The sequence below is a fragment of the Sinocyclocheilus rhinocerous genome, unplaced genomic scaffold, assembly GCF_001515625.1.
Source record: "Sinocyclocheilus rhinocerous isolate Xijiao unplaced genomic scaffold, SAMN03320098_v1.1 scaffold1351, whole genome shotgun sequence".
NCBI classification, from domain to species: domain Eukaryota; kingdom Metazoa; phylum Chordata; class Actinopteri; order Cypriniformes; family Cyprinidae; genus Sinocyclocheilus; species Sinocyclocheilus rhinocerous.
In genome coordinates, this window is record NW_015654494.1 from 889,717 (window position 1) to 913,403 (window position 23,687).

Below are 23,687 nucleotides of genomic sequence, written 5' to 3' on the forward strand. Positions count from 1 at the left end.
ATATTCAGGGTTATTAGCATGAATTCAAATCATTAAAAAATATACTAATATTTCTAAAATAACTAAATTAAATAAAAATGAATAGAAACTATATTTTTTGTATTATGTTTAAGCACACGTCAACCATATTGACAAACATTATTAATGCTGCGTTCAAAGAGCTACGTTATCGGTTTCCTGCGCCTTGATCTCAAAGCAGATGTCCTTCTATCGATCTAATTGATGCTGCCTGTTGTCCAGGAGGAATGACACAGGAATGATTGATTCTGTTCTTGTTTCAGAGCCGATGGACTGGTTGATGTGCATGCTGTCAAACCCTTTGCTAATGCGCCTTATCATTCGCGATTCCACGTGCTTTAAACACAAACCGTCACATCTTTAAGTTTAGGCGTCGGTAGGCCAGATTCCGATCAAGTGCGAGCCTTCCTTTTTTAAATTTCCTCCTGTCTCCTTTCATCCTTGTGGGAGATGAGCAGATTGCATGCTAATGCAGGGGCTGGAGGTGTTCTTCACGAGTGTCCGCTTGGACGGCCGCCACGGCTCAGGGAACAGAGAGTCTGGATGACTCACAATCCTCCCGGCACTGTGGTTATTCTCTTCAATTAATTGGTCCACTTAGGGCCACTTGCTCCAGTCCTGATTGTGGAGAGTGAAGCTCCTCGGTTGGTCTCTGGAGCTTCTTGTCTAATATCGTCTGATGCCAGGACACTGTGGCATGGAGTTGAACTTTCTGTAGATTGAGGTTTTTGAATTATGGGATTACAAACTGGCATTATGGTGCTCATAAATTGATTTTGTTTATTTTTATGAAACGTATAGTTCCAGCTCTAGAATTAGATTGGATCAGCTGTCTTTGAAATCTTTATTGGTGCACCAAATTGGTACATTTCCTGAAAACTGTAAACAGATAGCTGAGCACTTAGTAGAAGATTTAATTTAATTATATATTGAACAGTTGTGTCTGTTTCTGCTGTTGCTAAAATTTTATAAAAGCAACAACTTTGCTTGATGCCCATGTGCCCTTTACCATGGTAAAATCACTACAAACATGTTCATTTGTGGAATGTTACTTTGATTAAATTCTTGTGTATTGTAGAAAAATTAAAGAATGTTAATTACATTTAACTTTTTGTTATCCTGTGCTGAGGAAATTTAGTCGGACAGTTATATTCAGACATATTTGGTTGGTTTTGCCCTTGTCTTTTGTATATTTGGTATCAGTTCGGCCCAGAATGCAGCGCTGCAGTTTTCTCAGGGCTAAGTCATGTCAGCTGGCAGTCGTGCTTTATACGCTTAATATAACTCCCTGTAAGTCCTGTCGGCAGGTTAATTGCATGTTAGCTGAAGGTTATTTTATTTTGTTCCTCTTTTTTGTAGCGGCGTCTCCTCCACTGGAGATGAGAAGGACAGAGAGAAAAAGGGAAGTATAGAAGGGGGGAGGGCGTGAGTGTGAAACGCAATCCTATCTTAATCAGTGGCTGTGGGTCAACAGTGGCCGTTAATGCAAGGCCTAATGGGAAACGTGCCTGTGGTCCTGTGGAGAGGATTGTGTGTCGTCCAGTGGAGTGGACTGGAGTGCCATTGGCGAGGGGAAGCGGGCCACAATCACGGCGTCTCTGACCCTCGTTGTCCTCTCGCAGCGGCAGATTGCGCCTTTTCCCCGTCACCTTCATCAGCACTTCTTTTTTTTCCTGGAGTCATTCGTCCTCCTGTCTGTTCTCATGCTCTCCTTCTCTATCATACAGCTGTTAACCCACCATCTCTCATCCAGTGATCTGTTCAACAACCATCTAGTCACTTAAAAATTAATAGCTTTTTCAAAACAGGTTGTTCTGACTCGCAGACTCTCTGGGTAACATTTTGAGTAAGGAGTATATGTGCTGTTAGTGCCTTTATGATAGTTTGTACAAAATGTACATGCTTATATAATGGTACTTTACAGGAACTGGGTTTGTAATAAATCCATTTAAAGTCATTTTAAATGGCTTTTCTTTAGTAGGGAGTACCAGGATGAAAATACACCTAGTTACGATACAACTGACTTATGTGAGATACGGTTCATTTCAATTGAATGTAATGTCCCTCTTTCTCTTTTTGCAGTGCCGGGGCCTCCCTTTCTCTCCGTCAACCAAAACTCAGAGACTACCGCATTAGTGCGCTGGCAACCCCCAGATTTCGTTGCTCCGGGTCTCGAGGTGCAAGGCTATCGGCTACAGATTGGCCGAAAGCATGTGAGCCCCCTGGCCACGCTGGAGTTCGGCCCTCAGGAGCTGGAATATTCCATTAGCAATATCCACCGAGGGGCCACGTATGTCTTCAAAGTGTCCGCCAAGTCCAGATCGGGATTTGGTGAAGAGGCTACCCGAGAACTAAAAGTCCCAGAGGAGGTTCCTCGAGGGTATCCGCAAATAATCGAAGGGTCTAACATTACCTGCTGCTCGCTCCAATTTGCCTGGTTGCCTCCGGTGCTAGCGGAGCGCAACGGCGCTATAACAGAATACACACTGGCTTACCAAGAGGCCGGAATGGTTGGCGGACCCAAGGAACTGCGTCTGCCGGCAAGTGAGAACAGCTACACCCTCAACAGCCTGAGGCCCAACGCAGTGTACGATGTGAAAATTCGAGCGCACACCAGTGTAGGTCCAGGGCCCTACAGCCCATCGATCCAGTATGAAACAGTGGCCTACGAAGCAGGTATGGGTTGCTCATTTCCCCGCCTCAAGGGACAAACCTCTACAATGCAAGCACCTACACCCGATTATATAAAGTTCTCTGGGAGCCACATACCTCACTAACACCCTCCCCCACAACAAGGTAAAATAAGTCAGTAAGTTAAAGTCAGTCAGTTTTGAAAGGGGAGGAGCATCAATTTTTGTGAGGTAAGTGCCGATTGGTCAGACACGCCCAGCACATTCACTCATCCAATCACAAAACTCCCCTAGTATTCCAAGGTAGGCGAGAGCTACGTCAAGGAGATCCCAGATCTGAAGTCGAATCAGGCACATTTGTTTACTTTGTTTGGGTTTTCTTCTGCATTTTTCGTTGTTTGGTTTAACGGTTCCTCTTTTCTGTACTCACCTTCCCCCCCCCGCTCCCACACTGGGATGGTTTGCAGCATGGTGTCCCATGATGCACTGCTAACAAGTGTGGGCATGACAACTGTGTTTGGGGATTGTCCTCATTCCTGTCGGGCTTTCTGCCACGGCAGTGCCTATCCAAATTCGAGAGCGCGCAGCAGTGGGTTACTCAAACATAATGTGGGTTCAGCTATTCTGGAATCGTTCAGGGGGGATTATGGGAGCTGCTTGCCAAATGTTCTTGTTGGGGCGGCACTGCCGGGCCAGGGCAGGCAGAGTACTGTGCGATCCTGTGGTTCTGTGTTCACCAGTCTAGTCTAGCGTGCTGTTTGTCCCAACTGAGCGCCTCCCCCCTCCCCTTCACAGCTAACGCCACACACCACTCACTCAGAGGGACCAAAGCCCCTCTCCTTTGGGGGAAAACTGGTCGCAAGCGTCGAACACTCTGTCAGCCTTCTTTCCCTTGTCTTGTTGTGCTTTTTCCATTTCTAAAGTGTCTTTCCTCCGTTCACCTCTGGACAGATGTTCCTAAGAACTTCACCGTGAAGCTGGCCACCAAAACCACGGTACTGCTGACCTGGAAGTTTTCCGATAGCCGCTTCCCATACCGCTGCATGGTAAGTGAGCTAATGAATCCTGTTTTGTTCATTCAATATCAGTATTATTGCCAGGATCTGTTTTTGAACAATTTATCGATGCACATTGGTCCTCAGATCGAGTACAACCGGCAGAAGGTTGACATTGACGCTAGGATGACCAAAGCTCTCATCACCAACTTGCGACCCAACAGCACCTACGAGTTCAGAATCACCTGCCAGGAGAGCAGTGACGGTGGACCCAAACACAAGCTCATCGCACTAACGGCGCCACCTATTCTGGTCCGAAAGCCAGAGTTGGACCCGAAAAGAGAGCCAGACAGTACTCTGACCATTGTCTTCCCACCGCTGGAATCCAAAGAGTTGATCAAGTAAGGAAAACCAAATGCTGTTCTAGGTCAGAAACGCATTCTATTCAAGCATGTGAACGCAGACGCAAGCAAATTGGAAAAATGGGGTTCTTTAAAAATGTCGATGTTGTCAGCGCCAATAGCCTCATGAGCAGCGTGCTGACATGTAGCGCTGTTGTGCTTCAGGTGTCCCAATTTCAAGTTCCGACTTATGGACCTTTCCTTACCCGCCCCCCCCCACTTAGGCAAATATTTTTTCAAACTGCACTGAAAATCTAAACCTGAGAAACAGTAATAAAAGTTTTATACGAAGTTTTAATAAAATGATTTACAGTGATGCTGTTTGCTAGCGAGTATGCTGACCATCCAATCAAAGGACGAGAAAATGCTGACGTAATCGTTAGCCAGCTAGATGGCCCTGGTGCTGCCAACTCGAAATCTAATTGGTTAAAGCAACGGTTTCATTGCCATTGATTTAAGCTAACAGACGCCAGCACTGTTGATTCTGAAGGCCTTAAGGCAGATTTCTTTGACCCTGGAAACACGATTGCTGAAATATGATTGGATAAAAGCTCTAATATAAACATACACTGCTGGAAGCAGTGCAACCAAGAGAAAAGATATGAAATTGGTTAAAGCAACGGTTTCATTGCTATTGATTTAAGCTAACAGACGCCTGCGCTGTTGATTCTGAAGGCCTTAAGGCAGATTTCTTTGACCCTGGCAACACGATTGCTGAAATATGATTGGATAAAAGCTCTAATATAAACATACACTGCTGGAAGCAGTGCAACCAAGAGAAAAGCTATGAACTGAAGAGAATAGACTATTGGAAATAATTTAATACACATTCATGAAAAAATATATTAAAACTAAATCAGTGATTCTGATAGTGTTTGGGCCAGCAGAGAAGGCTTTGCTGGCCCTGACGGCCCACCACTGTCCTATCGTAATAAAGGCATAAAACACCTAAAATAAATCTTAAAAAGGTAGCCTTGTGGGCAGCGTACAGACATACAGCGCTGTTGCGCTATTGGCGTCCTGAGTTCGAAGTCCGTCTTCACTTCCACTTCCTGTCAGCTCTGATCTATCCTATCATAATAAAGGCAAGAAAGCCAAAAATAAATCTTATAAAAAAGTGTCGGTTTTGGAGTAATGACAGAAAAACTCACAGTAGAAGACAGTTTGCTCTGTTGTTTTCTATAGTGCCCCTTGTGGCCATACTGATAATGCAGCACATACTTAAGAACTGCGTTTTGTGTTTGTGTTTCGAAAAGCAACATCAAGCTTGCTTCGCTTGAAACTTCTGCGTTCGCATACTTGTGTAGGGAATTTTTTAGGTTTTGTTGAAAATCGTTTAGCTAGATGTTCCCAGTTTTATGGAACATGGAAAAATAATCACATTTAGTGGATAGGTAGTTATTTTTCTGTACAATTCTTTGACTAGCAATTTTTTAAATGGTTTTGTGCACCATCTTGACCTCTTGCAGGGCGGTCTATGTTGTGGTGGTTCCTCTGAAGAAGGGAAGAGGTCCAATCCGACACATCAAGGGCCCAGATGAATTGGACCTAGAAGAGGTGAACATACTCGCAGCTTATTTTCTCAAGTCTTTGTCCTTGTGTCACAGACACAGTGGAGCCAAAGCCATGGAAAGTGTTCTCGCAGGAGCATTGTGGGAACGTTCCTGAGGGGTTTGTCAGGGAGAGGGGACAATTACACAGCTCTCATCCTTACCCGCTGGCAAACTGCCTCGCTTGGCCGCTTGACCTTGAACTGTGAATGGCGAATGGGTGCCTGTATTCTGTTTATGTATTATTGGACTTCAAAATGATTGGTTTTTGTTTGTTTGTTTTTTTGAGTAAATAACCCATTTTATTTAGCATCAGCTGCTAATTGTTTGATAGTTGTGTTCGCAGAAGAATCAACCAGAATATGTTGTGTTTTAGATGCTGGTTTCAGTTCTCCTCAAGCAGTCTTTTTCTCCCACAGCTGTTGGGCGACAGAAGACTCGGTCAACGTCACGCTCGAACCACCCGTCAGCTCAAGCAGGTGGACGGGAAGCGGCCCTACATTGCTGCCAGCTTCAAGCCCTCATCCATGCCGCCGTCCTTCACCCTGGGCAACCAGATGGTGTACAGCAGCTTTGAAAACAGGCCTCTGGACCCCGGGCAGGAATATGTGTTCTTTATCCTTGCTGAGCTCAACACCACCGGAGGGGTGAGGGAAATTTAAGTTTTAAGACTCGTGCAAAGTGGCGAATGCAGATAGCTATAACCTTTTTTTGCTTTTGTGCAGAAAACGTTTGCGTCCAGCCCCTACACGGATCCAGTCACAGCTCCAGACGTGGACCCTCAGCCCATAGAGACAGGAGGGGACGGACTCATCTGGGTGGTGGGACCCGTTCTCGCTGTGGTCTTCATAATCTGTATTGTGATTGCGATTCTCCTCTACAAGAAGTGAGTGGACCTTTGACATGTTAATGAATATAAACTATTTCGATTTGTACAATTTACACTACCAGTCAAAATGAGAACTAATTTAAGCTTCTCATTATCTTTAATACTTGAAATTTGTGCCTTCACAAAAATTATATATTATATTATATAAATATATATATATAATATAAAACAAATCTTTACAAAACATTTTATTTAAAAACAATAATATAAAATGATTTTATGTATTATTGTCTTATCTGTTGTTTTATGAAAAATAGTTATACATTGTTTTGTTCAAATAAATATATATATTTTTTTTTTTAATTCATTAAAATTGAAAATAAATATTATAATAAATTACTACATTGAAAAGCTTTTGTTAAGACATTTATAATTATAATTTATAGATTAATATGATTAGTTACAATTGACAAATAGTAGAATTAATTACTATATAAATTAAAATATTTTGTAAAGACATTTACAATGTCTATTAATATAATGTATTTATAAATTTCAGTTTCTGACCCAATAAATTTAAATCTAATAAAATTGAAAGTAAATATAATAAAATACTATAGTTTGGTTTTATTCATTAAAACGTTTTGTACAGACATTTATAAGAATTTTTTTTGTTTATTAATATAATTTAATTATAAATGTAAGTCTTGGTCACAATAAATTCAATAGAAAACAAATTAAATACTATTTTCTATTATTATTCATTAAAATAATTTGTAAGGACATTTATAAATATATTAATATAATATAATTGTACTTGTAATTGTGTACTTGTAAATGTAATTGTAATATAATATAAATTATACATTTCAGTTTCGGTCACAAATTTCAGTTCTTCAGTTAATGAGTAGTTGGAGCAGTCTTCAAACTTACGCTCTGACACTCTAGATGCATTTTGAGGTGCAGAAATGCTAAAAGAATGATTTAAGCTTATTTTAGCCCTCAGCATTGGCATAGTTTGAAGAAGTTCAAAGCGGAGCTGAGCAGAGCAATCAATTTGATTGTATTAAAAATTAATGAGGTGATAGCTAATAGCTGTTAGCTTCAGAGCGCGGCCAAAGCAGACCGCTTTACCTTTTAGCATGCAAGTGTGCTGAAACTCAAAGGGAAGCTATTCCTCATTAGTGCCTCTAGAGCCAGGTTAAAAGCGGATGACTCCTGGCTAGTATTTCCTCCCTCGGCAGGACCTTGAGTTTGACCTCTGGTGTCTGGAGATCGTATAGCCCCCCGGTGGGTGCAAACACACATCTTTTACAGGTCTGTCCAAATGCAGATGAACTAATCTGGCTCCGCTAGCCTGCCCTGTGAATTTAAATGCACTCTATTGATTTTTTTCCTCTCCTCTCCCTTGTTCTCTTGTTGTGTTTTCTCCCTTTTATATATTTATTTCACTTCAATGCTTTCTTTGGAAGCAGCAAGCCTGACAGGTAAGGCTTAGCTATACTTTATTGCTGTTTTCAAGGGGGCAAAAGAAAACAACCTGCCTCAGCATAAAAGCAACTTTTAATTAGATGGCAGAGAAAAACAGTGCAATGAAATGGTGGGTTCAACCAATGTGCCCCTCGGCTGTGGTGTTTGTGAACATAGCTTTGTTTGTGCTAGCATCTAGCTTCCTCGATTATAGACTATAAACAGTGTTTTCTGCACTGGTAAATTCTGGCAAACAAAGTAGTGTGCAGACTTTTATTAATACCTGTTAACAGTATAAGTGTATGGCACTAATTGAATCAGTCAAACTGATTGATGAATCATTCTAAATCATGAGTCATTGATCTGAATTGGTCAGGAAACACTGGGTGGTCATTTTGTGCACTTGTGATTTGGTGTACTTGTTCTTTTTTCGGTCTCGTTTGTCAGATTTCATTGAGTCCTTGCGTTTTCTTTCCTTTTATAAAGTAGCAAACGTAAAGAGTCAGAGCCACGGACGAAATGTTTGCTGAACAACGCCGATATCACCCCTCACCACCCCACAGACCCGGTGGAGATGAGACGAATCAACTTCCAGACCCCAGGTATCAACAAACCACCTCAGTCACTTGAAACATGAACTTTTCTCTGAACTCATCTCACAAAACCTATGTCAAATGTATTTCTAGGTCATATTTCACCTCAAAATCAAATGAAAAATCAAAAGGAAAATATTTTGCATAAAGAAAATAGAGCTTTTTTGCATTTCGACATTATTTTCGTGTCATTTGTCAGATTCTCCTTTCGAATGTATACTTTGAAGTGTGCCAGAGTGACATATATTGTCAATTAACTTTAATTTAACTGTCAATTTCAGGTGCACTTGCTGTTTTTTCTAATTAGTGTCGCTACTGATGCAGTTGATTAGTTAATAATCGTGTACGGCCTGTCAGTCATCTTTATTTCATATTTATTTCAAGGTTTTGTAGGGCTGGACAATAATTCAATATCAATATGTATCGCGATATAATTTTTTTCAATAACGGTGATATGATTTTTAAACACATTTCCGATATTTCGATATACATTACCAGTTTCCCATACATTGATTTATTTGAGCCGTTTGACTTCGTTGAATAAACATGAGCACTGCACGTTTCAAAATCAAAAAATGTCGCGGGTGTTTTATATAAATGTATCTGTGAAGGGAACCGACTGTCTTCAGAAAAGTTTCGATGGCAATTTTGGCCATATCGTCCAGCCCTAGGTTTTGAACATCCAAATGAAATTGAACATCCATACAGTTTCACAGACATTTTTGCCATCGCTGCCCTTGTCTCTAAACAAAATGGATGTTTTGCTTCGTCCAAATCATTCAGTTCAAAGAGCGTCCTCATTTTTGCCGGCTTTGCACGTTAAACCTAGTCTGACATGGAAGAAAAATGGATTTTATATTGACTTTTAAGATTTACATTTTTTGATTTTGGGAGATAGAAAAGCCAAACATTATTTTTAAGAAAAACGCAACATGTCTATTATAAATGCTGTTTGGGCATTTTTATATATATATATATATATATATCTTATAAATAAAGTGATGCACCAATGTAGAAATTTTAAAACGTTAACCGATAATTAAGTTAAATTATTTTTATATTATTAACAATTTATTTTTCATTTTTTAATTGTCTTAATTTTTTGTTACTGATGACTAACATAACAATTTATATTAATGTTTAATATTATTATTTATCTTTGTGGACACGGATAACCGATAATGATGCTTTTATAAACAAATATTTATTTATTTAGCCTATATTTGGCAAGCAATTTATTATGCATTTATAATGCTTATAATTACAGATAACTGATCAATGCAGATAACCGATAATTATCTCTATGCTTTTTTAAAAAAAAAAATTTATTTATTTATTTTAGCTGTTTATGGTCACCAATAACTTGTGCATTCCTATTTACAATGTGAATTATAATATTAATCCTGAATTATAATGCTTATAATTACAGATAACGATAAATGCAGATAACCGATAATTATCTCTATGCTGTTTGTTTGTTTATTTATTTATATTAGCTGTACATGATCACCAATATATTGTGCATTCCTATTTACAGTGCTAATTATAATATTAATCCTGAATTATAATGCTAATCATAATTACAGATAACCGATAAATACTGAAAACAGATACTGATGAAATGTTTTTGCCGTCGCGTCCTTGTCTTGTTCCAAAGCAGACGATCTTTTGTCTCGTCAAAATCCTCCAGTTCAAAGAGTGCCCTCATTTTCACCGGCTTTGCGCGCTAAACCTACCCTGACATTTCTCGGCGGCTCCTTTAAGTGGCGTGGTGTGAATTTGTCGACGGCGTCTCTCTCCTGTCCGCTCTCGGCGTCTCCCCATCAAATAGCTCTCGTTTCAAAGGCGGTAATCTCAGCGCGGCCGCCTGAGGAGGTCATAACGCCGAGAGCTCTCCTTCAGCCCAGATAAAACGAGAGCCAGCTGAGAAATGGAGGTGGAGAATGCAAGAAAGCCACTATTGCCACCTCATTTCCCATAATCACCTGTCCATTGTGGGGCATCTTGTCCAGCAGCCGCCTAATAACACATCAGAAATGAACCCGGCGCACTTTCATCTTATTTCTCGCCTCTTTCATCCGCTTTAACACTATCAAGATGCTCGCCTCGTTAAAGCCATCCTTGTTGGACTTTATTAATTGAGGAGCGTTCAATTTGCGACACAACGTTGTTCTTTTTAAGCGCAGGGTGTCATTATCTCTTTGCTTGGTGAATTTTCATTTAAGTGGACATTTTATTACATGTATTGATATGAATCTCGGTACACATATAGATCTCATTGAGCCGAACAACTTTAGCACTGCATGTCATAGGCTCCGCCCAACAGGAAGTTGGCTATGAGGGGCTGTGTAAAAAGCACATGCTCTGGAATTTGATATACTCCTCCTAGGATGGCCTAGGACGATGGCCACCAAACTCGGTCAGCATGACCTCAAGACATTGGGGATGCTAAATTGTGAAGGGATTTTTAATATCTCAAACGGTTTGCCCGTGGCGAGGCGATGAAATTGTGGCGAGAAATGATAAACAGGATGTGCATAATAACTATTGCACACAATGTCTGATTTTTATGAAACTTCAGCGGTTTATGACTATTATGACTGAAAGTTATAGCGCCACCAACTGGCAGCAGGAAGTGTGTCATTTTCAAAATGCTTTGAATTCAGCATCTTATTTTTACTCGATTTGCTTCAAACTTCATCAGAATAATGTCAAAACACGGCAGATGCAAAACTGGGAAGGGATTATTGATAGCTTAAATACTATTACCATGGTAATGGTAAAATCATGGAATTCACACCAAACTTGTCAACATGATTGCAAAATATTGAGGAACTTAAATTGCGAACGGATTTAGGATATCTTGAACGGTGTTGCCATGGCAATTTATTAAAGTAACAGTAAAAGAGGAAACAGTAATTGTCTTATATTTTTAAAGTACATTATCCAAACTCTTCAAACTTTTTACTTATGGAGAACAAGTCATTCTGAGGAAACATGCTTATTTTCATTCATTTACAATGCTCTATTGATAACAGAAAATTAAAAAAACTATTAGACATCTGATCTCATTCTAAGGGACCGTTTACATGACGTTTTTAGCCAAAAACGGGAAACTTTTTATGCGTTTTGTCTGTTCGTTTACACGACAGCTGCCTTTTTGGGGACTGAAAACACATATTTTTGAAAACTCCACCGTTATTGTTTCCGTGTAAACACCCAATACGGGAATCTTTGAAAATGGTGACGTCATGCATGTGCGTAGTACGTGTTAGTTTTTTTTTGTTTTTTTGTAGTACGTGTTATGTAGACATGCGCAGTACGTGTCGATTTTAAAGGCAAGCGTGAACAAACATACACAACAATGGCGGAGTATATGGTACTGTTGTTGCTGCTCAAGAGTTTGCTAACGCTTCTTTAGCAAAGTGTGGATTTACTTCACCAATATTACAACCAACAGCGGAGACGCATCATATACAACATATAATTGTCACTTCCCTACAGGTACTGTTTACTATCAAGGTGATATATTAATATATATATTAATGTTAATAAAATGTTCATTAGTTCATAGTACATTAACTAATGTTAACAGATACAACTATACATTTTAATTAATAATGTATTAGTAATTTTTTTACTTAATATTAACTACAATTCATAAATGCTATTTAAATATTATTCATGTTAATTAATATAGTCAATGTTAACAAAAGAAATTAAAGAAAAAAAAGAAGTATTTTATTTATATTGAACATATTTACATATATATATATATATTTTCATTTATTTGTATTGAACATACTCAACAATATATCTAAAAATTTTTATATTTTTTTCTTTTTTCTTTACTTTGGCAACATAAAGCATGAAAAGATAAAAAGTACATTTAGACTTTTTGTTCTCAAAAGCATTCCTAATTACAATGCGATTTCAAACCTGATCCGCTCGCTAGCGTGTTAATCTGCGCGTCTGCATAGGTGTCGTTGTGCCTAAAGTCCATCACAGATGGTTCAGACCTCGACAACAGAAGCTAAAGACACTTCTCATGCGCTAGCGCTCCAGACAGCTGGACAGACGTTGAGCCGCTAAACTCTGACCGTATGTCTTTTTACCGCTCGATCGACGCCGCCATCTGATATTTTGAGGATTTTATTCTTTAAAAAACTAGCGTGGAGTTTGCCGTGAAGACTCGTGGTATAAACAGTATCTGCAGCGGTTCATGTATGTCGACTGTGATGTTGGATGAAGGACGGCTGATATGTGAGCGAGTGTCCTACTTTCAGCGTCTGACAGACTGCTTGGCGTCGGATCCAACGGCGAGGACCCTCACGAGGATTACCGCCTTCATTCAAAGCAGGGGTGGTCTGTTCTCCTGCCTGGTTAAAAATGCACAATATAGTCTGAAAAATTAATTGGAAGGAGAAAATGCATAAAGGAGAATTTCTATTTCCTGCTTATTAGTTTCCTTGCATTTAGCTTGTTTTCCCATTTCTTTCAGTCCATTTGAAGATTTTGTTCTCAACTAATTATCAGTACATTCAAAGACAGATGCTTTTATTTTATTTTTTGCTGTTTGCTGTTTTTCACAGATTTGTGTCTAAGCAGTCCTGTCAGTGAAGCCGGTTTTGACTATGAAAGTTAGTGCTCACATCTTGCGCTGAGCTTTGGTGTTTTCTTATCTTTTTTTAATGCGTCTGCCCCACATCCGGAATAATGGGTTGTGTTTTCCGACTACATTTGCATATGACTTTTTTTTTTCCTCCCTCACAAACTGCCGGATCTGCGCTAATTTTCACTCCCGTAACCCTGGGAAAGTTAAAAGGAGTCGTAATTCAAATGAAACCTAAAACTACATCTAATTAGCAATTGCTTTTCCAATACGAGATGCATAATGTAGGATAAAATCAAGTATATAATCCTATCTTTTGCTTTTTTTTGCATAAAAAGACATCATGTTAGCCAACATATAAAAACAAAACAAGTCAAATAAGCTTTTTATGCTTTTTATGTAACCTGACCATATTTAAATGAAATTTAAATAAAAACATTTTATAATTATAATTAATGAATATATTGTCACTTAAGTAAATAAATAATCATTTTGATAATATTATAATTTGTATTATTTTCATATTTAATTTACTTTTTTTCAGTTTTTTATTCTAAATCATTATAACAAACATAATGATTTCTATTAAAATCAAATGTAATATGCTCCCTTATTCTTTTATATATTTTAATATGTACATGTCAGAATAAGCATGTTGTTTGAATTTTTACATAAATATTGTGTTACACTGAATGACAATGTAACATTATTTCAACCAAATTTTGACATTTTATTCTCCAAATAAAATTTATTTGAAACCTTAAAAGTAGACGTTTACTTACATTTAATGTGCTTTCTATGGACATAAAATCACTTTTGTAAAATTCTTTTGATGTGGTCATCTTAACGTCTTTGACCCACATACATCAGTACTAGCGGTTGACTGATATGACTTTGTCAATATTTAAAAGTAGAAAACAGTTCTTAAAATTAAAAGCAGTTATTTTAAATTGTAATATTATAATTAATGAATATATTATCACTTAAGTAAATAAATAATCATTGTGATAATATTATAATTTGTATTATTTTCATATTTAATTTACTTTTTTTCAGTTTTTTATTCTAAATCATTATAACAAACATAATGATTTCTATTAATGCTTAAAATTATATATATATATATATATATATATGGGTCAAAGTTTTGACATTTTATTCTCCAAATAAAATTTATTTGAAACCTTAAAAGTAGACGTTTACTTACATTTAATGTGCTTTCTATGGACATAAAATCACTTTTGTAAATTTCTTTTGATGCGGACATCTTAATGTCTTTGACCCATATATATACATATATATACTGTAAGTATATACACCAAAGACATTACAAATTGAAGATTGATTGTCCTAGACATTTGTTCTGCATTATGCATCTGTGGGAAGTTAAAATGCAAATGCGGTTAACTGTTTCATCTTAATTATGACTGCTTTTAACTTTCATTTGTAACACAGCTTTTAATTTTTCCTTTTAAATTAGTTTTTTCTTTATTCTTCTGCTTGTCGACTGCTTTGTTCTCACAGGCTGTTGGCTGAACACTATTAATCCACAGTAAAAGCAGCTGATCGTGTAGAGACGGCTCTTCTGTATCATTTTTACACAAGTCTCTCCACACATTCCAGCATCCTGTCCGTTCAGACCCCCATTCCTCTCTCCACCGATGGGGTCGTTCTGCAGGCGGAGATAACGAGCCGAATTAATTAAACTCTCTGCAAACAATAGTCCGACATTTGATACATCCCTCCTGCCCCCCAGCGAGGCAGAGGAAAGAGAAACACGACTCCCTTTTTTTTCTTGTTTTTTTGGGGGAAATATACTGAGCGCTTTTCCTTTTATATGTAAATGAACAATCGCATAAAATCGTTTCGCAAACAGCGGCAGCGGATATCAAAAGGATTTGTTATTTGCATCACCTGTCAAGCGCAAATAGGAGACTGAAAATATGTAATTAGACAGTTTGCATCTCTCGCGCTCACTGATCTTGGGCTTGATTGCATGGGATAAAAAGACTCCGCGGTGGAGGGAGAGAGACATGGAAATCCTGGCAGAGAGAGCAGATAGGGAATGAACAACAACAGGAATTTGTCCTTGAAAGAGTTTATATCCGATTGGACCTCACTTAAACAGACTTTTTAGTGTCTTTCGCATAAATACTTGAAATTGAATGTAGTTAATTATAAGAAACTTATAAGGTCATGCACGCAAAGCCACTTTTGTAACGTGTATTTAGTGCTTTCATCTCCTACAAAAACCTAATGTCTTGGTTAATCTGTAAATATCGATGTCCAATTTTAATTATTTGACAAAGTTGACCGTGAAAGTTTTAATAACCAAAAAAGAAAAAGTCATCTGCAGAGGTTAAAACGTTCTTTGCACCCCGATCGGATTAAATGTAATTGTTTGTTACATCTTGTGGAGAGATCATTCCTGAGAACAAACAAATAACAGCTTATTTATGAAATGGAAAAAACGGGGCACGAGTAATTGTTGTTGACACGGAGCAAAGTTGAGGAATACGTTGACATTGGAAAGTGCTAATCTTCCGAGTTTGTTGGGTTTCGATTGGCTTTAGATGGCCTTTCTCATTGCATCATGGAGGCTGTTGGCATTTAGCATGCAGGTCTGTATCTCATGTTGTTTGCCAAAGTTGCCCTTCGCATCTTCTTCGAGAGTGCTTTGGCATATATTACCTTGGTTCACCTTAAGGGGAGTCCAGACTAAGAGCTTGGCCAGGCTAATGAGAATAACATTTGTGGAGTTAGAAAAGTGTTAGTGTCCAGATAGTGGATGAGGAAAAACTGTTATTAGCATAGCTTTGTTTTGCATGAAAGTCTGAAAACTAACAGCTAGAACTTTTTCAGGGCATCTTGAGTGGCATTTGCTTGGTTTTTTTCTCATAATGTCCAATCAGCAAGTGACTTTCTCAATCAAACCCAAGCCATTTGCGACATACAACATTACCAAAAAAAAAAAAAAACTGGAAGTGAAATTGAGGATGGCTAATGTGATTATGCAGATTATCCATGCTTAATTAAATCACAGTACTCTTCAAGCAAGATGTCAACGTTTATCCAACTTTTGACCTCATGCTGAAGAAAGTCCAATGCCTTCTATAAAAACATTGGCGACCATTTTAGGAAGAGCTATGTCTGTTTTCTTCCATAATCCATTACTAATTCATAACTGGATTAACTCCACAGCGAGAGGCCTAGGAAGTTTTCGGTCTGAGCAAACAGCAAAACTAGTGCTTGTTTGAGGAAAGGTCTTGTAGGTTGTTGCAGGGATAACATGGGTGACTGCTTCCGTGACACACTTGCTTAGCTTTGGCTGAACTGAAGCAGAGAACATGGCACTTCACTTTGCACCGGTACCATCGGGTCATCCTAACCCAGGCCAGAACTCTCGAATATTACCCCCATCATCTCCCCTCCACCTCAAGAGCTTTATTTCCCATCGTGGTGCAAATGAAGGATTACATAAGGAAATTAGTGCAAGCTTCTGCCAAAAGGAAAGCTGTTAGAAATATTAAGGCTAGAGGTTTACTCCAGGGAAAGACAATATTGTATTTTTCTACCTCTGGCTCACTCGTATTTTTCTACCTCTGCCCCCCCCCAGAGCGGCAAGACAAAGAAAGCAAGAACACTAAGTCCATATTTTGGTTACGTGCAAGATGACATGCAGATAAGTCTGTTTATGAGGCCTAGCATAAAATACAAGACAGAAGCTTGTGTCCATTCATGCTCAAATCTACGGCAAACAATCCCCGAATGCCAGAACAGGGTTACGGTTAGGGCAGGAGTGTCCAATTTAGAAGTTTTTAGTGATCCTGAAGACCTTGATTAGCTAGTTCAGATTAGTTAAATTTGGAATTAAGCTAGCTAGGTGGCCCTTCAGGAGCAGGATTAGACACACTTGGTTTAGGGTAACATAGGGTTAACCCTACAGGATACCAACAAGGATACCATTCCCCTATTCCAGATGCAATGTACATAGCTTCAATCTTGTGTGCTTTTGGCCTTTTGTCTCGCATTGGTGAAGAAGTTTTCACATTTTGCATTTGATTAAATCTATTACGTTTCAGCTCTGCAGACATGAACGTATTTCTCAAGGGCAGATCTTGGGGGTTGTTTCAATTTATTGTTCCTGTGACTCAGTTTGAAAAGAGATTTGTTTGGTTTCACAAAGGCAACCAAGCACATTTTTCCCCTTGTCTTAGTCTGCTGAGGACAGACGTATGGTTTGTCTTACCAACCAAATATATGAAGTGTCCTCCTGCTCGTCGTTTTAAGCTACAGCGGAGTGAGAAAGAAGAAATTTCATACTGCAAAACTATTATGAACCATTTGACCCGCTATCATTTTTGTAATTGGTCTGGGGGTTTTGTAGCACCTTAGCAATCGTCCTTAGGTCTTTTCCTTCATATTGTCTGTATAAATGCAGCCGGTTTTTCTGTATTAGGATGTTCCTGATTGGTCCGATTGATGATGTAGAGCTCTGGCCTGGTCACACTGTGTCTCTAATGGCGCTTTTCCACTGCATGGTACGGCACGGTACGGCTGCCATAACATCACCCGCTGTTCCTCACTCCAGTCCCCACCTCATTGTCTCACCTGCTTGTGTGTCTTCCCCCACCCCAGTCCTGTTTTCTCCACCAACTTTTGGGATTTGGCTTCTAACTGTCTTTCTTGGTCCCGTTGGTCTTTCTGACCTTATCTTTCTGTCTCCTGATTGGTGCACAGGTATGATGAACCACCCTCCTATACCCATCTCTGAGCTAGCTGAGCACACGGATCTACTGAAGGCCAACGACAACCTGAAGCTCTCCCAGGAGTATGAGGTACTGCATATTATACAATTTTTTGTTACGAATAGGATTGTTACCCATTTCAAAAGACGTTGCACTTACATAAAGTGTGTTTTCTTGCTAAACAAATGCCGGTGAATTGTTTTTAGCGTTTGCATGGCAGTTACTCACGTGCCACAGGGTTTTGCAGAAGGCGCGGATGCCTCGGTTTGGAGTGCTGGGCTCGTAAATGTAGCGGCTGCTGATTAGCCTTCGCTATTGCTGAATCAGCCTTCATTTGCATAGAGCAAATGTCGTCGTCCATCTTAAATCACAGCTTGCTAAGGCAGCACCGTCATCAACACCCCCGTGGCTTAATGCCGTCTTAAATGGCTCCCAGCGTGAGCCAGACCTGATATCTCAGCAGGAACATGGGCACACTTGAGTTGAGCCAACCCACTATCATTTTTGGGACATTGGTTTAGCATATAGATTAGCTTTAGCTGCATATGCTAACCAAATAACAAACATCATTCATAAGCAGCTAAGCCTGAGTAGTAGATTGTAGAAAAGGTCGTTTCTGATCTCGTCCACTTGCAAAAAGGGAGTAAACAATGGTGTGATCTGGTAAAGTCACCTTCTACCAGATATTAGTTAACCGTTTTTAAAAAATGATCTGCTCTGGCTTTGTAAATAAGTCATTCTGCTGAGGAAAGTGTTTGGGAACTGCTGCTCTAGAAGAAAAAATTGGAATGAATGTATTCCTTATGCGTTAGCATGCTAAAAGTAGGTGCTAAATCACTAGCTGCATTTCAATTACCCTTCAAATTGCGCAAATTGAAGTTGCTAATTGAAAATACGCCTAATGGAAACGCAAAACTGCAATGTAAATGTTTTTTTCACATTTTCATGTCGCATGGCGTACGTAAAAAGTCATTTGATCATTCTTCAACGTTCTATATGCCCCAAGAAACAGAAAAAAATGCTTGGTGCAAAAGGTTTTGTCAGATGTTTGTCAGAGGATGTGGGTTGGGAGTTATGCAAAAAAATGCTCTGGATTACCAAACTCCCGATTATGTCATCATGCTTCCGTCCATACGTGATCCGTTAGATTACAGCACAATGTGACATTTGGCTTGGAGGAGAACCAAACCAATCCAAGCTATGCGTGTTGAAACCCATGGGCGGTTTGCAGGGTAGATGATAAGAGAGACGGGTTCGAGAGCACGGACAACCTGTGGAGGATCCGTGCTCTGTTATTTGTGCCTGTAATCATCACAGGGTAAACAGCTACATCAAATCTCTCATTGTGGGTTATTTAGTCCCAGTTTCAGCATGCCGAGACGGTCGCCTAAATGAAATCATCCCTCAAGCTAGAAGAGCTGGGACTGAGCCATTGCCCGAGAACAGGCTCGGAATCATAATGGAATACTAAATTACCCCGACAGGGGAATAGAATATTTATTCAGAAATTCTCATATTGGGAACGTGGCGGCATTTATCTTGCTGGCGTCAGATAATTCACCCCCTCACAGGAAGGAACAGACTCTTTTATCAGCGTTTCCTTTGCTATTATTCACTGTCCACGACAAAGCTACCTGGCCGAATGCTGGTGAATATTTAAACGATAGCAGACGGCTTTTAATTACACTTTAATCTGCGGCTGTGATTGCGGCAGGAGGACTTTTATCTTGTTGCGAATGTTTATCCGGGCTGCTTTGTGAAGGATCCTCATTTCTCTATTTTCCCTTAGTTTTAGTCCTCCCAGGCCCCATGGCCTCACTCAACCCTGCTTTTCTGAGTGTTGAACTCTCTTCTGTTTCTCCACCTTATTCTGATGTTCTAGCGGATGCAAACTCACTCTCTTCTCGTATTAGTATTCGTGCCAGCGATGCTGAGGGATTGGGAAAAGCCCTAAGGGTTGCTTCACTCCGTTTTCTCTTTCCACAGTCCATCGATCCGGGTCAGCAGTTCACCTGGGAGCATTCCAACCTGGAGGTCAACAAACCCAAGAACCGCTACGCCAACGTCATCGCCTACAACCACTCCCGCGTAATCCTGGCGCCCATCGAAGGTCGGGCAGAACTGCGCACACACTGATTCTTTCAAAGAAAAGCACTGCATCTGAAGGTTCCAGAATGACTGAACTTTGTTGTCGCCCACAGATGTGTCTGGCTGTTTATTTGAGAAATTTATTTCAGTGCAAAGTCCTAAAATCCTTCCAAAGAACCTGATAGATCTGGGATGTGCATTTGGGAGATCGCCATCCATTTTTTATGTCTTTATTATGTGTTTTTATAGTGTTTATCCATATAAATCAATTGGCTTTCTTCCCTTCCCACACAATTTTATTGTCTGCTCGCGCATGTACAGGAAACAAGAGTCCGATAATTCACAAGCAGCCGAAATTAAACTCGAATGGTATAGTGCACCGCCATATCCCAGAGTGTCTTTGGTTGAGGTATAGAAGCTGTCAAGCTTTTGGAAGGAACAGTGGAAAATTGGCAGAGATTCTGCTGTAATGTTGGTAAAAACGCCCATCTTTTTTCCATCCAAAGCCGACTGTCAATCCTCAATGCTCCCTTGTGCTGTTTACATTTATGCCCTTCCCCCAGGTTCCCTTCCTCGTCGTTGCGTCACCTTGATTTTCGCCACAGTTCACCACGACCCAATTTAGATGAGCAATAACACGGCGTAACAGAATCATCACAAAGACAGCGCCCATAAATGCATAAATTAATCAAGTTCGAAATTTCCATTTTACAGTGCAGTGATTTCAAGCTTTTGGAAGGAACAGTGGAAAATAGATTCTGCTGTAATGTTGGTAAAAACGCCCATCTTTTTTCCATCCAACGCCGACTGTCAATCCTCAATGCTCCCTTGTGCTGTTTACATTTATGCCCTTCCCCCAGGTTCCCTTCCTCGTCGTCGCGTCACCTTGATTTTCGCCACAGTTCACCACGACCCAATTTAGATGAGCAATAACACGGCGTAACAGAATCATCACAAAGACAGCGCCCATAAATGCATAAATTAATCAAGTTCGAAATTTCCATTTTACAGTGCAGTGATTTCACCATTAGACACAACGGTGGAACAATTCGTGCAGGCAGCCGTGCTCTGTTCACTTAGCTAAAGCGAAACAATCCTGTGATCGCTTTGTGAGACGGGGAAGAGGCTTTTAATGGCATTCTTTTTTCTCCCTGATTGCTAATTTTGCCTTTTTCTCCAACGTAGCGGGGGCTAGAAAAGAACCAAGTGTTTCATTGTTCGTTGTTAAAGTACGAAAACAACAGTTTAACACCGCGGGCCTGTGTTTGTGATTGAAGCTTTTGTGTTGGATAAACTGTACAATTAAATATGCCTCTCATAGGTTATTTGCCAGAGGTCTGAAGTGAGCGCGGACCCTGAGTGTAATTACAAGTGACTTGTTTCAGAGAATTAATGGCGCTTGCTCCTACTGGGGGATTTGAACAAACCCCTAACCTTAAGTGTTGAACTTTGTTGCATAATTTGTTCCTCGCTGTTTGTGCTACGTACACGAATGACACATGAAATCATGCCGTTTGTCGAGGAGAGGCATTTAGATGTGTGGTGGATGATGAAATTATATTAGATTTACTCTAGACTTATTTTGAAAGAGAATAACATGTAAAGCTGTAATTTTCAGCATCATTACCTCAAGTCATCAGTGTCACATGATCCTTCAGAAATCATTCTAACATGCTGATTTACAGTGGATGTTGGAAGTATTCAGACCCCCTTAAATTTTTCACTCTTTGTTATATTGCAGCAATTTGCTAAAATCATTTAAGTTAATTTTTTTTCCTCATTAATGTACACACAGCACCCCATATTGACAGAAAATCCTTCAGAAATCATTCTAACATGCTGATTTATAAGCAATGTTGGAAACAGTTGTGCTGCTTAATACTTTTTGGGACCTGTGATACTTTTTTCAGGATTATTTGATCAATAATAAAGTTAAAAAGGACAGCATTTAACAGAATTTTGTGTTACAGTATACACTATTATTCAGTAAATTTTGGAGTCAGTCTTTTTTTTTTTTAGAAATTAATATTTTATTCAGAAAGGATGTGTTAAATGGATAAAAAGTGATAGTAAAGACTTCTATTTTGAATAAATTATGTTCTTTTAAACTTTACCGCCTCACCGATCCTGAGCTTAGGCAGGAGAATGTTTGGCTGCTTTATGGGAGATTTACTGCGGGCCGCCCAGAGCGATGGCAGAAAGAGAGCGAGACGGGGTCCGGCGTGGGTTCTGCTCGCTGATTTACTCCTAGTCCAGCCTAATTCCATCGTATAGCATCTGGTCCTAAATCAGCTGCAGTGGATGCTGTTGGCCGGCCCTCAGAGAGCTAGACAGGGCAGAAAAAGCTGGAAGGAAGTGAGAAAAAGCTGCGATGGGGCTCGATGGCTTTTCTTTCATGGGGATTATTTTCTGTGATGGATATCTGTCACAAGCTCTGCAATAGCCTCTTACCAGACTGTGACTCTATATCATGTTATTGGAGCTGCAAGTTTTTCACAAGTTAAGAGACTCACACAACAACATCGTCAGCCATTTTGGAACTGTCTAGAAACAGGGGTATTAAACCACACTTTTGAAGTCGACAAGTAACGTTAGTCACGTTTTCTTGCACCAAAAACAGCTGAAGATTTTACAAGGAGTTTGCATGTGCACTGAGGGCTGTTTTACACAATACATGTCAATTTATAAATGTGAATGGTCATATGTTGATGATGTACTGATGTTTCTGTATCATAAATGTTGCGTTAGCTTTGTGTTATGTAGCATAGCGTCAGTCAAAATCCTGCTTTTTCATGATACGTCCCTTGAAAAGTGAACATCTCTGTCACTCCGGCTCTAACTCTCACTGTTACCAACCTTCTTACTTCGTTTCAAGGTATCACAGGCAGCGTTAGTCACGTTTTCTTGCACCAAAAACAGCTGAAATGTATTTTTACAAGATTTTACAAGGAGTTTGCATGTGCATTTGAGGGCTGTTTTACACAATACATGTCAATTTATAAATGTGAATGGTCATATGTTGATGATGTACTGATGTTTCTGTATCATAAATGTTGCGTTAGCTTTGTGTTATGTAGCATAGCGTCAGTCAAAATCCTGCTTTTTCATGATACGTCCCTTGAAAAGTGAACATCTCTGTCACTCCGGCTCTAACTCTCACTGTTACCAACCTTCTTACTTCGTTTCAAGGTATCACAGGCAGCGACTACATCAATGCTAACTACATTGATGGCTACAGGAAGCAGAACGCATACATAGCCACGCAGGGACCGCTGCCAGAGACCTTCGGAGACTTTTGGAGAATGGTGTGGGAGCAACGAGCCGCCACCGTGGTCATGATGACCAGACTGGAAGAGAAGTCAAGGGTGAGGCTAAACAAGAAAGTGTAGTTCTTATTAGCTGTGTTTAAAAACTAATAAGCTGTCTCGCTTCCTATCTTCCAAGGTAGCAAACTAACGGAAATGGAGGCTTATAATGGACTAATCTGGAATACTATACATAGGTGTCGCAAAAAAGTGCTACACGAGAGAGTATTGAATTAGCATGTTGCTAAGCTAACAACATGATCCTCTCTGGCATACAACATGTGCAGTACAAGTAAATATTTGGTAAAATGGTCCATTTTTAATTAGGCAACTATTGAATGAAATGTTTTTTAGTGCATTCTGGGATTGTCTTCACAGTTTCAGTTTGCCAAAAGGAGGTATCTTTCATTTTGAAACAACCTTAACATCTGGAGCGTGCCGGTGATGT

The 23,687-nt window shown here is 39.5% G+C and overlaps 1 protein-coding gene across 9 annotated transcripts in view; it reads left to right on the forward strand.

Annotated features, from left to right (window-relative positions):
• The window catches only part of LOC107717167 (receptor-type tyrosine-protein phosphatase S-like), a 256,786-nt gene that overhangs the window by 214,247 nt on the left and 18,852 nt on the right, over nt 1-23,687 (forward strand). For 4 of the 9 annotated variants that reach the window (XM_016523839.1, XM_016523838.1, XM_016523831.1 and 1 more), the window contains 11 exons: nt 2,101-2,694; nt 3,600-3,694; nt 3,791-4,044; nt 5,514-5,601; nt 6,014-6,241; nt 6,320-6,480; nt 7,896-7,910; nt 8,380-8,495; nt 17,839-17,936; nt 19,833-19,956; nt 23,124-23,299. In XM_016523839.1, the coding sequence (XP_016379325.1) occupies nt 2,101-2,694; nt 3,600-3,694; nt 3,791-4,044; nt 5,514-5,601; nt 6,014-6,241; nt 6,320-6,480; nt 7,896-7,910; nt 8,380-8,495; nt 17,839-17,936; nt 19,833-19,956; nt 23,124-23,299 (1,949 nt within the window). The remainder of the gene's footprint in view (nt 1-2,100; nt 2,695-3,599; nt 3,695-3,790; nt 4,045-5,513; nt 5,602-6,013; nt 6,242-6,319; nt 6,481-7,895; nt 7,911-8,379; nt 8,496-17,838; nt 17,937-19,832; nt 19,957-23,123; nt 23,300-23,687) is intronic. The other 5 variants (XM_016523840.1, XM_016523834.1, XM_016523833.1 and 2 more) reach the window with 4 other exon arrangements.